We start from the raw sequence: 17,204 nt of genomic DNA, 5'->3' as shown, positions 1-17,204 counted from the left end.
CTAATATTTCAGATTGACAAAGTAAATGATATTCTCAATCCATAAACAGTAATTTATCTACAGTTGTAGAAATAGAAAAATGGCAGCGTATGTAGCGGTAGCGTGATCATGTGTGCGGATGCGTGCACTGGCGTTCAGTCTCACTTTATTTATACGAGAGAAATCTAACTCTTAATGATGATGCAAAGATTACCTTATTCTCTCAAAATATTACGATGCAAGATACGAAGAAGTTTAAATAATTTTTTTCACCAATCGTTGCAACTGTCTACTTCTGATATATCGGTATCTTTGTTTAAATGTTTATCTCGTTAATTTTATACAGAACGTTTAAACATAAGACGTAAAGTTTGTTTAATTATTTTAGCCTGATTTTATTTTACTCGTACATGCGATAATGATAAAAAAATTTTCAATGTTATCTGGTAGTCACCTTATGAAAGTAAATTTTATTAGTAAAGTAGAACTGAAGTTCAAAAATTGTTGTATCTTATTTAGAATGTTATTTATTAATGAAACATTCCTTTTCAGTCTTCAATATGTTCGACAAACATGAAGAAGGCAATAGAGAAGTCTTGGGGTAATAAAGTTAATCCTTGCAAATCTAGTGTTAATGGAGATGCTAAAGATAAATTTTACATTCTTTCTATGTTTCCGTATCCGTCTGGTTCTTTGCACATGGGTCATGTTCGAGTTTATACAATAAGTGACACTATAGCTCGATTTTATAGACTGAAAGGTAGGCCTCACAAAAACTTACAATATTGATTTGTATGAGATTTAAAGAATAAGTCTTTATAATGATATATATAAAAAAATAATTTTTAACAATATAAAATTAATTTAGGCAAAAATGTAATTCATCCAATGGGCTGGGACGCCTTTGGATTACCAGCGGAAAATGCGGCTATTGAAAGACAAATCAATCCTGCTGTATGGACAACTGAAAATATAGAGACAATGCGTAACCAATTAAAAATGTTAAATTATTCTTTTGATTGGGATAGAGAATTTGCAACCTGTGATCCAGATTATTATAAATGGACTCAAGAACTGTTTCTAAAGTTGTTTGATAAAGGTTTGGTCTATCAAAAGGAAGCTTACGTTAATTGGGATCCTATTGATCAGACTGTACTAGCCGAGGAACAAATAGATGTAAATCAACGATCTTGGAGATCTGGTGCACTTGTTGAAAAAAAATTGTTAAAGCAGTGGTTTATTAGAACAACAGCTTTTGCAAAGTAAGTTCGAAAGTAATGTGTGTATATACTATATATATATATATTCTGAAAAATTAATACTTTTAATAAATAAAAATAATGTCATACCAGATCATTATTGGAGGGTTTAAACGATCCAACCTTGAAGGAGTGGAGAGATGTTACAAAGTTGCAAAAACACTGGATAGGTGATTGCAATGGCATTAATATTGATTTTAAATTAGTATCCGAAATTTCAGATTTTCCAAGAATATTAAACATATGGACTGACATGCCAGAATTTGTAGAGTACGCAAAGTTTGTTGCTATATCCTCTCAAAGTATATTAAATCGTAAAGAGCATACATATGAAATAGATGTTGAAATAAAGGGTTTAAACGCAAAAATAATAAATCCATTTTCCGGTGAAGAGTTGCCGATTTTTATTACTGACAAAGTTGTTTACCCACCGTGGAGAAACGTCCGCTTGGGTATACCTTCAGCATCGATGGACGATTTAAAATTCTCGGAGTTAGTTGGAATACCATTTACCCGGCATTCGATACGTAGCTACGAACAGCAACAGCAGAAGATATCCGAAGTATTCCAAAAAGCTAGAGAATGGGGTATAGGAGGATATCCAGTAAGCTCGAAATTGCAGGATTGGTTAATCTCTAGACAGAGGTATTGGGGTACACCTATACCTATTATTTATTGTACAAATTGTGGCATACAACCTGTACCTCGTGATCAACTTCCTGTGATATTGCCAAAGATAACGAACTCAAATTCGAATAAAAGGTTCTCGATCCAAGATATGAAGGATTGGTTGCAGACAAAATGTCCCAAGTGTGGAGGAAATGCTACTAGGGAAGCCGATACAATGGATACGTTTGTAGATAGTAGCTGGTATTTTCTAAGATTTATAGATCCTAAAAATACAAAAGAGATGTTTTCGGTAGAAAAAGTTAAGGAAATGTTTCCCGTAGATCTCTATATAGGTGGAAAAGAACATGGTATAATAACATTTTCTTAATCACTGTATTTCGACATTTTTATCAAAATATCTTTATAAATTTCACACCTTTTAGCCGTGCTGCATTTATACTTTGCCCGGTTTATGAGTCACTTTCTGCACTCGGAAGGTCTTTTACCATGCCAAGAACCATTTAAACAACTTCTCGTGCAAGGAGTAGTAATGGGTAAAACATATCAAATTATAAGTACTGGAAAATATATACCAGAAAATGAAGCGTTGAAGGAAGGGGATCAGTACAAGACGAAATCCAGAGAACTTGTCTCCATGTGCTGGGAAAAAATGTCAAAATCAAAGCTCAATGGAGTTGATCCTCTCAATCTGTTGAATAAGTATGGAATAGATACGACAAGATTATTAATACTGGCCGATGTTGCGCCAACGTCTACTAGAAATTGGTCGGAAAATAGTAAGTTTTTTAAATTACAGTCACTTATTTAAATGCTCTTATTTGAACATAATATACTTATTCATAATTGCAGCGGTGACAGGTATAAACAATTGGCAAAACCGTCTTTGGAATCTTGTTAAACGATTTAAAATTAAACGCGACAAAATGTCTCTGGAGGAATTTGAAAGCAAACCTACCAATCCTAAATATATCGAACAGGATGCATATATGTTTGACAGTCGGAATTATTTTCTCAAAAATGTGACATTTAACATAGTAGAATCGCAGCAACTTAGTGTAGCAATATCTCGAATGCAAGGCCTTACAAATAGGTAAATAATTATATTACTTCAGTAACTCCATGCAGTATAATTTTAATATTTGAATATATATATGTACACATTGAATAAATTTGAATCTGTAATTATAGCTTACGAAAAGTTGACTTGGAGTGTCTAACAAAAAGTCGCGAATTCGAGCGAGCATTAGCTGTTCAAATTACAATGCTCGCTCCATTCGCTCCACATTTTGCCTCTGAGTTATGGGCTATCTTCTGTTCTGCTAAGTATCATCTTATAGATAATACTGAAGTTGACTTAAACAAACCTATATTTGAACAGAAATGGCCAGATATTGACATGGATTATAATCTTGTAATGAATGTTTATGTAAGTATTCTGATGATTCTATTATTAAAATATAAATGCGTGAAAAACGAAGGTGCTTACAAAATTATATACGTTTCTATTTTTCAAATTTTAATTAATCATATTTACACCATACGTAAACATTACAGGTAAATAAAAGAGAATTTCTCAAAATGAAGATTCCTCGACGTGAATTGGACAAAATGGCGGCAGATACAGCATTAGAATATGTGATCCTCCATCCGTATTATCAAAAATATTCGTACAATAAAAATGTTGTAGACATCAATTTTAAAGCAAAGAAAAGCTGTGATGCGTCGTTGTACATAACCATGGAAACACAGATTGAAGATTAGATAAAAGATAATGCTTATTTTAATTTGTACACGTAAGATAATACAAATTTATTATATTTATTAAGAAATATTTATTATAAAGAGAGAACAAAGTTTTTCAATTAAAAATCCATGATAGTTCAACTCGCTTACCTAATGTCATATTCTCCTTCATATCCATTATCTGGAATAGTTTTCAAGAATTTTATATAATCAGTGGGAAGATTGTTTTCTTTGGCCCCTTTTAATATTGTACTCCTGCATGAATCATGGCAAATTTTTAGACGATATTTTTTGAAGATAAAAATAATTGTGTTTAAATTGCTGTGATTGCTTTTTAAATTGCATGTGATGACATACAGGTATAACGGTGAAGGTCTCTTATCCATTGGAAAATCTTCTGGCTTTATATATTCCTTTGGATTATTACACTGCTGGTACACTCGACAATTTAAAGTTCTACCATCAGAAGTTTCAACATTCACTGACATTGCATGATATATATTATCTTGAACACCTTCTTGAGAGTCTAATGTAGCTAAATTGCACTTGTCTAATTCCCAGACTACACCCCACACGACTGAATGTTCTGTTTCTACAATTGTGGCAGATGTTCCATGCCATCGTTTAGAATATCTGTGAAAATCCAGTCTAAAATTCTGTAATAAAAATACATGTGTATTATTTTATATAAATATGTATACATATAAATATACTGTAATGTTAATAAATATATTAATATATAAATGATACAAATATAATAAGATTAATGAGTCTTCTACAATAAGCCATAGAAGTCATAGAAGTCAGAAGCTAAAAATTGACAACTGTGATTGGTCAATTTTCAGTTTCTAACTTCTGATTTATATTTATATATATATATTTATATGAGATATATAACTAATGGCTTATTGTAGAATGTATCTAATATTAAAATGTTCTTGTTTGCATTTAAAGAGAAATTTAATAAGTTTAATAATTTATAGTTTGTATTCTGCATCATTATCTGTTCATATAATTTAAGATTTTTGCATTTTATGTGAATATATTCGTAGATATCTCTAAAAGAAAGATTAAATAGATATTTTCATAGATATTTTAAAATGATGTAGTTTGTATCCTTACTCTGCCTTTTGTAAAGTTTTATTACATGTAATGTAGATATCTACGAATTTATTCACGAATATATAATTATTAGAGATATCTATGAATATATTCACATAAAATGTAAAAATCTTAAATTATACGAACAGATAATGATGCAGAATACAAACTATGAATTATTAAACTTATTAAATTTCTCTTCAAATAATAAGTAATAATAGTAATGTATATGTATATATGTTACGTTTGATTTTATTTAATGCATATTAGTATCAAAATTATATGTATTAAAAATATTTCTGTATATATATATATATATATAACAATTAATATACATATCCATATAAAGTTTGGAATAAATCCTGCATTAAATCAACCAGTACTTTGTCAATCAACAAACTTGGAGACATGGAATAACTTAAAAAAATATGTATATACATCTTGATTTTCTTTTCTTAATTACCTTTATGTAACCGATGTCTTTCATTATTGCGGTCGGATTACATAAATGTATCCTCTTAGCGCATAAATTACTCCCATAAGCGAAATACAGAAACGTGTTTGCCATTTTTCAGACCGATCCAAACTGCAAGTCTTGCAAACTTTTCACAACACTAAAGTAATAAAAAATTTCGCATCTCATTTGACACTATTGCATTACTGCTATTGTTAAAACGGCACCGAGCGCATATATATATAAAACACTGTGTGTACAAAATATATTGTGTGTATTTACGAAAGATAAGATATCTCATGGTTTCTTCCACCATCATATATCATATGAAATATGTCTTATGTGTACAAGTAACAATTAAGTCGCTGTTAACAATAATTATCATGAAGAAAGAGGACGCGCTTTTCGCTTCTCACGAGCGCCGTTTCGGTCTCTACGGTTTCGACGGTGACACCAGGTGACACTGTCTATCACTTAATTAACTTTTATCTGTCTAATTAATCAACCGAGTTTCTGTCAGGATTCACTGTGTCGGTAAACCCGGCGATTGATTTGACGCGCGCTTCGCAACCCAAACCAAAACCGACCGACCGATCGCATCTCTGAGGTAGAGTCAGGAGTGTCAGGACTCTAATTTGAGGGTGTTATTTCATTTGTACGTTTTTGTTGTACAACAAATGTGTATAGAACAGAGAGATCCTCGGATCTCTCTATTCCATAGCCAATCAACAGGCTTGAAAAATTTGTCGTACGACAAAAACGCACAAATGAAATATCACCCTGAAGCGTTCGGTGAGTTCGGTTAAGTTCGGTCGACGAGACACTTGGCTGGCAGCTCTCACTCGTTCTGTCTCGATCGTTTCCCCTTTTTTTTTCTTTTTCCGACCACCGCGGACTGCAGGCTACACTTCTGAGTTCTGGACACTTCGCAGAGGAACTGGTGGATATACACTGGAAATATTTGACGGCGTGGGCCGCATGGACACGAAACAATTCGGCGGGATAATGCCGCAGGAATAGCGTGGCGGTGTTTTTTCATAACCTAAGTCGTAAATCGTGTGAAGGTAAGGCAGCTTTTCTACGAGAACTAGGGCCAATTAAGAAGAAGAACAAGTAAGGCAGCTTGGATGCACATAGGCATCATTACACGGACGCCGAGTCGCGTTCACCGTTGTTTATCACCACGTGTCTTTCCTGGAACGCTTTGTAACAACGCGTTCTCCGCGTCGATCGTCTCTGCGTCTCTTGATCCCTACACTGCTTGTTCTTTTTCTTCTTAAGGCTCCTGTTTGAATTTTCGATCCACTACGAAGGGTTACAGTACCATGCGACAAAAAAGGATCAAGGATCCAGTGATAATCTCCTCGGGGAACAGAGGCTTTGCTTGTTCAAGACTTGCGATTATTATATAGTGTCGATTCAAAGTAGATACTCAAATAGGCCCCTTTCGTATAATTTGCAACAGCCTTAAGCCTTCTAAAACTTAATCACACAGATTGAACAGTAAGTTCCCTAAGTACGACATGGAGTAGTTAACACGTGGAAAATCGTGTATGTGAGGCATGGATGGAATCGAACCTGGATCCTCCGCGAACCTGGATGAGTCCGTGGACGAGTGAAGTCCCGAGTGAAGAGCCATCCACGTCTTTCATCCCTTTACTGTTGTTTTTCCAAATGACAAGATCTTTTTTTTTTATGGCGCGAAAAATTATTATGGGGTTTCTAAGGCAGAGCTGGGATTTAGTTGTACATTTCGACCGATTTTCAGCAATTTTCAGCTTGGCAATGGCCGATCGGCATTTAGGCTGCACGCGGGTTGGTAAAGTAAGAGGCAGGAACCAAGCTGAAAATCGGCCGAAATGTGGAACTAATCCCAGCTCTGTTCTAAGAAATAAAAAGAGAGAGAAAAAGAGAGGGTGATGTGACCCCCGACTTTCAATTTTTTTTCATTGGAACGAATGTTTCGAGAGAAGCATGGATTGCATGATATTGTGATAAAGCATATAATATTTTTATGATAGTTTAAAAATAATATATAATATTTTAATTTAATCTGTTGTAGGCAGATATTTTTAGAATTATGTTTTTAGAATTTAAATATATTGGGTACATTCCAAGTTAAGCATGAAGCCCATAATGCATCATTTGTTCTTGTTCACCATATAATAAAGAAGGACAAAACGATACATCATGCACTTTATGCATAACTTGGAACGCACCCATTATGGAAAATTGTACAATTTTAAAAATTGTAAAAATAATTTATTGCATTTATTGAAGTTATTTTCATCGAAAGGAGGAATGATTTTACGATTTTGCTGATGTATATCGATCGTCATAATATTGTGTATTCAGATTATACAACTATATAATTTAATCTTTCACTGAATTTTTATGTCACAGAAATGCCGCCTACTAAGAAGGGAGACTTGGATAAGTTAGCATGGGCATGGATAGAATCCATCAGTCCAGATGAGATTGAGAAAATACATTTAGAAACTGCATATAGAATTGGATTAAAGAGTTGTAAAAATTGCAAGTAAGTTGGAAATTATTTTGGAGGAATAAAAGATTTGTATACATCAACTATACTGCAAAGTTTACTGTGTGATAGGGATAAAGCGATAGACAACACTACCTTAACATAAAACTTTTATTTCGCTCATAGAGAGACACTTTCTTTTTTGTTCTGCCTTTCTTTCTGAAATTCCCTTGATTTTTGATTTTCCCAAAGTTCATCTGTCCCGCAGCACACATGTTACTAAACCATCGTGCTGCGACGATCATGCTTAACTCTGCGAGATTTAAACTGCATTTGGGAATACACATCGTGTGTCTCCAAGTATCATTCTATTGTTATTTATCAAATGTTAAACAAGGATAAATTGATACTTGGAGAATATATTCCCAAATGCAGCCTCAAACGCATTAAAAGGTTCTACACTAAAAGAAGTTCCGCGTCTGACTTTCTTTCCTTCTACAACTGTAAATATGTATTCATATTAAGATGCATTATCTGTTTCAGACGTAATTGCACCTATAATCCACAATGTCTGACAGGTTTAGGAGAAGACAAGTATATGAAGTCCCAGCCGGCCGAGGTAGTGTCTTTAGAAAGTTCCTTATCAGAGTTACGCGACCCGACCCAATATGTTGGCTTAAAGAATCTAGGTGCTACTTGCTACGTCAATAGCTTAATTCAAATGTGGTTTCACAATGAAGACATGAGGTATATACATGATATATATTAATTAAAACTGAACCTTTTACATATATGTTGCACATCATCTTGATAAATTTAATACCAACAGGAGAATAATATACAAATGGGATATTACGGAAGATCCAGAGGAGAAGGAGGCGTTGTGCCAGTTTAAGAAAGCAGGAGTACCTTATCATCCAGTAACTGTAGTTGGCCAATTGCAGTACACTTTTGCGATGATGCAATTCGGCAATCGGAGCCTTCTTGATCCAATCAATCTCGCTATCGCGTTATCCTTGGATACCAGAACACAGCAAGATGCGCAGGAGTTTTCCAAGCTACTATTGTGCCATATCGAAGGAAAGCTACAGCAAAACTCAGAACTGAAGCAGATGCTGCAGAGGCTGACTCAGGGAAAATACAGCTATATCAATCGGTGGGTTTTCTGAAGGAACAATGAGAATTTTCCTAAACGATGATGGTGCTGATGATCTTGACGATGACAACATGGTAGGACACGTTGCTCGCTACGATGACTGGCGCGACCAACTGATCCGGTGGAGAGTGAAATGACTTTTTAGTGGATAATTAGAATTTTGTGTTTGATGCAGTTGCTCCACGTGCAGCACTGAGTACCCAACGTCTACCACATTCTATGAGTTGGATCTACAGCTGGCAGCAACTTTGAAAGAGGCGATCGACAATTATTTATCAGAAGAACAGCTGACGGGGGCGAATCAATACCATTGTGTCACTTGCAATGATAAAAAGGACGCCAGGCGATTCATACGACTGGAGTCTCTCCCAGAGACTTTAAATATTCAACTAATGCGCTTTGTATTCCATAGGTGAGCTTTGAGTTTTTATGAATTTTATGATAGTAACAAACTTGATTTGTCCGAAATAATGGTGTTGTAATTTATAATAGAGATTCCGGACAGAAGAAGAAGTTGAATTCGTATATTCAGTTTCCCGAAGAGCTTGATATGTCGGAATATATTAGGTGTCAGCCTCAAACTCATCTTTACAGTCTCGTCGCTGTATTGAGCCATAAAGGTCCATCTGCACATTCTGGGCATTACATTGCGAATATATGTAATTCAAGCGGGGAGTGGTATCAATTTAGCGACGATAAAGTTGAAAAAATGCAAAATAAACGAATCGAGGATAGCGTAAATGGTAATTTTTTTTTATCAAATACTTTGTATTTAATAATAAAGAAAGAAATGTATGGCTTTTCATGCGAGAAGGCAGAAAGTGAACTTTTTTCTTTTTTTCTGTATAGATAAATCAATGAAACGTGGACGTGTTCCAAAGGGATTTCTATCGTCCAACACAGCTTATATGTTGGTTTATAAAAAGTTAACTTCAGATGGACGAATAAATGCTGCGAAAAAAGCAAAATTGAAAAAACTTGATGTGGAAATAAATGCCTCCAATGATACTGTTTACTGCGAGAAACTTTCAGTTACAGAAAAATCGGATACCGCGGACGAGCCGAAACAGAAAGCTGATATTGAAGACGCACCATTAATTGAAGAAGAAAACTCTGAAAAAATATTGAAATTAGATTTAGAGAATGTAATAGAAATAGATGAATCTGCAATATCTAAAAAGACTGATACACCTATCACAGGTGAAAATGATACACCTATCACGGGTGAAAATGATACATCTATCACAAGTGAAAATAATACACCTATCACAGGTGAAAATGATACACCTATCACGGGTGAAAATAATACAGAAATTGTAGCTAGCACAAATGGATGTAAAGACACACATGATTCTACCTTAGAACAAGTACAAAAAGTTCACGATCTAAAAGAGTCAGTAGTGAAAGTTGGTAAGGTAGATTATAAACGATTGAATGGTGACGCACACAGAGCTATGAGTTGTGGTGAACGTGATTTTTATGAAGAGGTAAAAATCCTTAAGATATAAATTCTTTTTGGTTCACTAAATTTTGATTTATTAACATTAAATTAAATGTATTTTTTTCTTTACAGATGGAATTTGAGAATTGGCAAGTAAGCAGTACGATGCGTGAACTTGTCAGACAAGAAAATGTTAAACACGAATTGAGTTTGTTAGCCGCACAGCAAGAAAAAGTAAGGAAATATTCGATCGTATAACGTGAAAACGATAGAATTATTATACTTTTTTTTTTATATTCGTTGCTACATAATTTCCTCTTTTTTTAGCAAAAAGAAATTGAGGATCAGAATTCCAAACGACAACTCGTAATAGACGTGTATAATATAATCCATTCAACAGTATCTTGGAGTAATTATTATTGGATACCAACTGACTGGCTATCGAAATGGTTGATCGGACATTCCTCTGCAGTCGAAATCCGTCCGATCGACAATTCCAATTTAATGTGCTCGCACTATCGACTTGATCCAATGAAAGTTAGTCGTATGAAATGCGTGCCGGAATTAGCAGCTCAAATGCTTTACGATAAATATCTAGGAGGTCCGCGGTTAGACCAGACATTTTTATGCGAAATTTGTGTAAAACGACGTTGCAAATTATTGCGTTTCAAGATAACACTTGAACGAGATCACAAAGAAGTTGGAGAGTTAATTCGTACATTTAAAGAACCGTAAGCTGCTCATTATTTTTTAAAGTTTACTATAATAAAAAAAGTGAGATAATAACATTAATAATAATAATAATTATGATATATGTTTCTGTCGTTTTAGTGTCGAAACGAGCTATATAATTGGTACCGATTCACTGCGATCATGGCGAAGGTTAGCCATGGAAACGTTTCAAGAGGATATAGAACAAAAGGAGGACGATTGCCAGGATACTCTGCAGGAGGAGAGTAAGAATATGGACAAAGACGGCAACGATTGTCCGAAGGAAGTCGAGGAGAATAAGGAAAATGAGGTTATTATAAACTTCAACGAAGATTTACTCTGCGAGCACAAGTCTCTTAAAACGGCAGATTCCAGTAGAAAAGTGATACCTCAAGAGGCATGGGTGATTCTTAAAAAATATTTTCCGGATTCGAAAGAATATCCCGTTGGATCGCCGTCCTGTTCAATCTGCGAGGTAAATAAGTCCTTTTTCTCTTATTTGCGAATAAATTATTGAAATTTAACAATTTATTTAGTTGTCTTTGTATCTATATGTACTGTTGATTTTCAGGAAAAGATGGAAAGTGCGCAAAGAGCGAAGAAAGACGACAAAATAAAGGCGAAGCAGCAGAAAGACGAGCTTACCGACTTGTATTACGGAAAGAATAGGAATGAAATTTCCAAATGCGATGATCCTCTGAAATCTTTCTACATTGTGGAGAAGAGCTTCCTGGACAGTTGGCGTTCCTTCATTCGGTGAGATCGCTTAACCTTCTGAGGACCGACATGTTTTTGATCGACTTTTTTATTTTAAGGGTTAGAATTTTTTTGTCAATGTCATGGGGTTGAATAGCGAAAAAGGTGGCGTCACTCGAAGGAGCCTCCGAAAAAAAAAAAATGACATCCCTTATTTTTTAAATTAAATATCATTAGATATTGTTAGAATAATTAAAAATTAACTAAAACATTTCAAAAAGGGTCTCTAAAAGGGTCTCCGGTCCTCCAAAGGTTAAATTTTACATTATTTATTTCATGCTGTGGCGTTGTAATTGCAATTCTCGGACGAATGTGTTTTGCGATAATCTTTCACCCGTTTAGATAGTATATTAATTAAAAAAAATTAAAAGTTTTACATCCATACATGTTTTCAATGTATACAATTATGGATTTTGACGAGCCAACTTTCGGAAAAAAAATGATACGTAAAAATAATTGTCTCCCGAAATAAGTTATCATTTTATAGTCACAACGCTTTCTATGTGTCGATTAGATAAACATTATAAATTTTATTGTTGGCTGTCGGTAACTAACTGCGAGTTTCGAGCGTTTCTTCTACGTTCGTATGTTTCAATTAAGATGGCGCTAGTTGTCCTGAAAATTGCGCGCCACAGTTTTTCAACCGCCCGCCATTACGGGGCGAGACGCAGTCGGTGATGAGCAACGTTTTTTCTACACCTAATATCGGTGAATAATACACGGAAAGGTATGTTATTCAATAAAATTAGACGCTTGAAAGAAAGTATTATGTCGTAAATAGTATGTATAGAAATAGCTGTATTGAATCAAAATTAATGAAAACCGAGTTAAAAATGGATTGAGTATTTTCTTACATTTCTTTCTTTTTAAATTTTAACTCACTGGTGTATTTAAAAGATATCTAATATTTCATTGAATTGCAATTTAATCTGAGTGCATATAATTATTTACTTATGCTTTTTCTCAAGCACCCTTACATATTTGGACGAAAATTTAGTATAAAATTTTTGCCGGGTAAAATTAATGAGGATTAAATATTCTTCAGTTAAAAATTTTTTTAATTCTAAAATAAATTTAATATTCTTCGATTTAAAATGTTGATGCATTTGAAGAAATATTTTATTGCAATTCAACCTGCTATATATGTATAATTATTTATTTACGTTCTTCTTAAAATGTCTTCCGTTCGAACGTGAAATTTTATTTCGACTCTCCTATTATACGATTACGAGATTTTTGCGAGAAACGCGGTGACGAACGTTCGATCTCGCGCTCGTCGACCGTAGTCGAAACCGGTTGTCGTAAATGTTGGAAAGGGAGGGTGAACGGGAAGGGTAGATATATCCGGGATGTATTAACGAGCTTTTCCTAATTATGAGAAAAAATTGGACCGCGCGATTAAGCTGAGCGGCGGTGGTGGGCTCCTCTTTCTCTCGTCTCTCGCTCGTGTGGCTGCGGGGGAGGGTCGGGCACTGGAGAAAACTAATTGAAACCGCTTAACGACCCGCCGGCAAATGATACATCGACCCCGACGAAGGGCCACCGGTGTCTTAATATCGTTTCGCCTTCTTCCACGGTCAAGACCGTAAATGCAATTTGGACTCTCGCTCGATCTTCTTCGAGTTTCTACTTTTCTGGTAATCTACACTTCACTTGGGGAAAACCATCTCAAAGGCACACACTTCTGAAGTACGCATTCATCAGGAATGAATCTGAGCTCTTTTTGTTTTTGCTCTGTCCGTTGATCAGAAATATCGGCCAATTCAATATGTCAAGTCTGTAAATACTTCAGAGCCATCCATGATTATTTATAGACCATAAAATTTATTTATTTGAATATATACAATTAGCATAATGTTAACCTTTGACTACAGCAATGGGTCATTTGGACCCGAAGCGAAAATGTTTGGATGATCGTACAATCTGTACGATTAGTGTTACGAGGTTTTAAATTGTAAAAAACTTTGATGGACTTTCTACAATATGTCATTATTTATATCACACTAGTGATAAGTCAGAATTCTAAGTTATAAATCTTAGGAACATCCATTATATTTTTCGTTACGTCATAATATTTCGGCCAATCGGAAGATAGTTTTCAGGGTAAATATCAATACACTACACTGTTAAGAAAAAATAAATTTGCTTCTGTTACATGTAATGTTATGATTTCTTCGTTATATTCTTCGTCTTTTTTTCACGGTGACACAAGAATTAGAAGAAAATTTTTCTTTCGTCGCTCGCGTTCTTTCCTAAACAAAAAAGATCCTTCCTCTAAATATTTTAGAGAAATTTTAGTAAATTCTATGGCGACTCTCTGCTCGAATATGATATCGTAAATACGAGCGAGATCCTTCCGACAGCGAAAAAAAGTCTTTTAACATCCAGGATGGCATTATCTGTGCCCTCCCTTATTATACATTCTCTCGTGCGGCGCGACACGTTGGCTGGACACTTCGGATTGACAGATTCAAATTCGCCGGGGCTTAAATCTCGTGGATTCAACGGTATGCGAGCTAAACCGGGATCAACCCTTCTCGCGGATTACACGTTTGTCGTGTCACGCGCGATTTCGGTATACACGATACGCGTAGGGGGTATGAAAACCACGAAATAAGTGGTCAGGTTCCCGTATCAAACAAGCAATTACACGCGTAAGAAGAAGGATATATAACTGTAATGTTCTTCTCTTCACATAATATGATGTAGATGAATATAGATTACTACATTTCTACGTATTAAATTTTTAACAGTATCTCTGAAAATAATCTGGTATTTATAAAAAAATTTCATTCTATATCGCATTTTGATATTAGAGAGACATGTAAAAGAACGATAATTCCCTATTTCGACCCCATTTCTTGAGATTGTGAATATCCACGATCTATTATCGAGAATTTGCTATTAACCGAGGGAGGGAAAATGTGAAAAATATTTTTCCGGACCGCTGGCATTGTCTTCGACCGACTCCTTTGTGACGTCGGTGATTAATTTTTCAGCAGGTCGGGCATGCCGCCCCTTTTTTGCGTCACCACTGCCAGTATAATCGTTCTTTGTATTTTTCGAACAAAACTCCATAGTTCGTTGCTTCCATTACACATAGTTATATTATACAGTACGTGTATAGTACATTTTTTGCAATACTTGGGATATAAAATTACTCTCTATATATCATACATATATATTTTGTATTAAATTGTCTATATTTACACTATTCTACAATTACAAGTACATGAACGTTTTTATTTTCTCCGCATTATCAGTTTGAGTAATTTCAAATGATCATTTTATTTGTTTAAAAGCATAAAGAAGCAATTTTTCGACAAATGATCTTTTAAAAATATAAAAAATAATATTACTAGCTATTAAATTTAATATATACTTTTATTTTGAATGGTTGCTCGAGTTGAACTGTGCATGATATATAAATCGAGTGTTTTTCACTTTTAATTTCTTATTTTTTTTATTAAGTATAGAAAAATAATTCTTCTAATTTATCTCTTGATAAGCAATCATTTGCTCCTTCTGTTACCCCTTTTATTGATAATTAGCTAAGACTCGCTAATCGGTCACTTTGGAAGCTCTCACGCCTTTAGGAGAACAAATGGTGACGAGAATTGCAATCCGTTTAACTGCTTCAAACAAAGTCCCCCGCCAATCCGTCAACGTCGCTCAGATGGATCTTCGAAAGGATTAGGATTTGCATAAACGATCATTCAACTTCTACTTGACGCCACTCATCCTTTCTTTTGGTGCGTGGATATTCCCTGACATTGGTGATTTAAAAACCTACACCTCGTAGGCAATGACATAGAAATTGTTGATTATAATTAACTTTATAGAAACTGTTGATTATTATTGTCTGTCATTAGAAATGCATTTTATTATTTTCTTCGATGCATTTGGGCATAAACATATTGTATAATTTATTACGAAAAAAATAAGTAGATAGTATAGCGAGATATTTAATTTTTAATATCAGATATTAATCTTTACAGGACGTGAAAGCCACTAGAGTGTTATATTTTGAGGCAAGAAATACAATGAATAATAAATTATAACAAATCTTACTCAAGGAAAAGTTAGAAGATATAAAAAATGGATCTCATCCTCTAAAGGTTAATGATAATTACTTTATACATATACATAATGTATACAATTTTACGTGAAAGATTGATTTATTTTTCATTCTTTTGACAAACGAGTAAGTATTATACGACGTTTATTACCTGAGTACAAGCTTCGTCGCAATGTCAGCGTCTATTGGTCGCACGCGTTCCCAGTTTGACTTTCGCACTTCGGTAAATAATTATTAATGATCATGCTTGGGGAAAATGTGACCGCGATCTTGTTGACACCGCATTGTAACACCGCGGACAATGGTGCCGTCGTCGTCGTCGTCGTCGTGGGTCTCGGAAGCGTGCGCCGCGAGACTGGCGTAGAACGGAGGAGGTGAATGTGATGGTCGGGGAAGGGCAGAGGCCATAATTAATAACTGGGAATTGATTAAGGTGCCAGATAAGTCCATGGAGCCGGTAGCTTGTGTCTCTCGTCTCTCCTCATCCTTCTCGCGCTCCCTTCGGCTGTCTCTCGCGCGACGCGCGTTACAATATGATTAATAATTTCAAGATAACGCCGTCGTCCCCGCAGAGTCCCTAACATCGTAGTCGTCCCTTCGCGAAGGACCGATTTGCGGCCCCACTTACGGTCTCATAAATGACTAATTATTCTCACCGTCCTTCGTTCAGCTGGCCATTTACGCTGGTTGTCCGACGCTCCGAACGCAAATCTCCCTCGCGCACAAATCCGTTCGAAGAGTCAATTTTCTCCTGTAGAGAGTACGCAAAGTTTTTGCTTCGCGCTCTCCTTCATCGGTTGACGACGATCGGCTGATTCGCTCTTACGGAAAAGCATCTATCGCTGTTTCGATAACTCGATGCGGCCTGACGTAGGTTTCCCTTTCCTCTTCAGCGAGGGGTGAAACACCGAAGAAATTCCGACTATTTTGCGTACATTTGGCAAGAGGGTGCCGCTGCTTCGAGGCGCAGCGGAAAGAGAGAGCGCAACACGACGGGCGGGGTGGACGGGTGTTCGCGGAAGGAAAACTATAAATCATTCGACGAAACGAGCCACCTAGAAAAAGAGGGGTGAGTCTTGGTATTGGAGGAGGGTGGCTCGTAGTCGTCGTGCATCGACTCGCGAAATCCAACTACCCTTAAATAAATTGATTCATTGCGAGAGACCTCCGCGCGCGCGTTACCACTATAAACTCGAATCGTCCTAAGCTTTCTTCTCTCCCTCGTCCGATGATATTTTGCTAATTTTCGAGAGATGAAGACCACCTCATCGCAGCAGGATCCTTGGAAATTGTTCCTATTGGGAAAAATGGATCGATCAGTACATTATCTACGTTCGGTTTCTTCGATTCGATGAGCCTTACAATGTATGTTCAGGTTTGCCACAAAACTGGGAATCAGAGAAAAGTCAGGGAA

General features: G+C 35.5%; 3 protein-coding genes across 5 annotated transcripts in view; 2 read left to right on the top strand and 1 right to left on the bottom strand.

Moving 5' to 3' along the window:
- The first annotated feature begins 123 nt into the window (after positions 1-123).
- Positions 124-3,707, top strand: LeuRS-m (Leucyl-tRNA synthetase, mitochondrial). The gene is made up of 8 exons (XM_018446564.1): positions 124-285; positions 532-739; positions 848-1,241; positions 1,332-2,215; positions 2,291-2,644; positions 2,718-2,958; positions 3,057-3,294; positions 3,423-3,707. The coding sequence occupies exons 1-8, from the start codon at positions 175-177 to the stop codon at positions 3,627-3,629; spliced, it is 2,637 nt and encodes an 878-aa protein (XP_018302066.1). The 5' UTR covers positions 124-174; the 3' UTR covers positions 3,630-3,707.
- LOC108721802 (gamma-glutamylcyclotransferase) lies at positions 3,497-5,949 on the bottom strand. The gene is made up of 4 exons (XM_018446565.1): positions 5,176-5,949; positions 3,969-4,267; positions 3,762-3,866; positions 3,497-3,580 (listed from the first exon to the last, which is right to left on the bottom strand). The coding sequence occupies exons 1-4, from the start codon at positions 5,278-5,280 to the stop codon at positions 3,565-3,567; spliced, it is 525 nt and encodes a 174-aa protein (XP_018302067.1). The 5' UTR covers positions 5,281-5,949; the 3' UTR covers positions 3,497-3,564.
- Positions 5,950-5,968: 19 nt separating this feature from the next.
- The window catches only part of LOC108721800 (ubiquitin carboxyl-terminal hydrolase 48), a 56,488-nt gene continuing 45,252 nt past the window's right edge, over positions 5,969-17,204 (top strand). For 2 of the 3 annotated variants that reach the window (XM_018446563.1, XM_018446562.1), the window contains exons 1-11: positions 5,969-6,230; positions 7,570-7,705; positions 8,192-8,395; positions 8,478-8,804; positions 8,980-9,216; positions 9,297-9,547; positions 9,654-10,291; positions 10,378-10,479; positions 10,573-10,976; positions 11,077-11,431; positions 11,528-11,712. In XM_018446563.1, coding sequence (XP_018302065.1) covers positions 7,572-7,705; positions 8,192-8,395; positions 8,478-8,804; positions 8,980-9,216; positions 9,297-9,547; positions 9,654-10,291; positions 10,378-10,479; positions 10,573-10,976; positions 11,077-11,431; positions 11,528-11,712 — 2,837 coding nt within the window. In that variant the 5' untranslated portion in view covers positions 5,969-6,230; positions 7,570-7,571. Of the gene's footprint in view, positions 6,231-7,569; positions 7,706-8,191; positions 8,396-8,477; positions 8,805-8,979; positions 9,217-9,296; positions 9,548-9,653; positions 10,292-10,377; positions 10,480-10,572; positions 10,977-11,076; positions 11,432-11,527; positions 11,713-12,312; positions 12,440-17,204 lie in introns of all 3 variants that reach the window. The other variant, XR_001936587.1, reaches the window with a different exon arrangement.

This window comes from Mycetomoellerius zeteki, unplaced genomic scaffold (assembly GCF_001594055.1).
Source record: "Mycetomoellerius zeteki isolate Tzet28-1 unplaced genomic scaffold, Tzet1.0 scaffold182, whole genome shotgun sequence".
NCBI lineage: Eukaryota > Metazoa > Arthropoda > Insecta > Hymenoptera > Formicidae > Mycetomoellerius > Mycetomoellerius zeteki.
This window is presented reverse-complemented; position numbering and strand designations above follow the sequence as displayed.

What these genes read in the sequence shown, in the direction of transcription:
- LeuRS-m (XM_018446564.1), top strand. Translation starts at nt 175, where the DNA reads ATGATGATGCAAAGATTACCTTATTCTCTCAAAATATTACGATGCAAG. An exon ending in TGTCTACTTCTGATATATCG is followed by an intron (nt 286 to 531) that starts GTATCTTTGTTT and finishes ATTCCTTTTCAG; the next exon opens with TCTTCAATATGTTCGACAAA. An exon ending in ATCTTGTAATGAATGTTTAT is followed by an intron (nt 3,295 to 3,422) that starts GTAAGTATTCTG and finishes TAAACATTACAG; the next exon opens with GTAAATAAAAGAGAATTTCT.
- LOC108721802 (XM_018446565.1), bottom strand. Translation starts at nt 5,280, where the DNA reads ATGGCAAACACGTTTCTGTATTTCGCTTATGGGAGTAATTTATGCGCT. An exon ending in AAGACATCGGTTACATAAAG is followed by an intron (nt 4,268 to 5,175) that starts GTAATTAAGAAA and finishes TTTTTATTACAG; the next exon opens with AATTTTAGACTGGATTTTCA. An exon ending in AGACCTTCACCGTTATACCT is followed by an intron (nt 3,867 to 3,968) that starts GTATGTCATCAC and finishes TGATTCATGCAG; the next exon opens with GAGTACAATATTAAAAGGGG.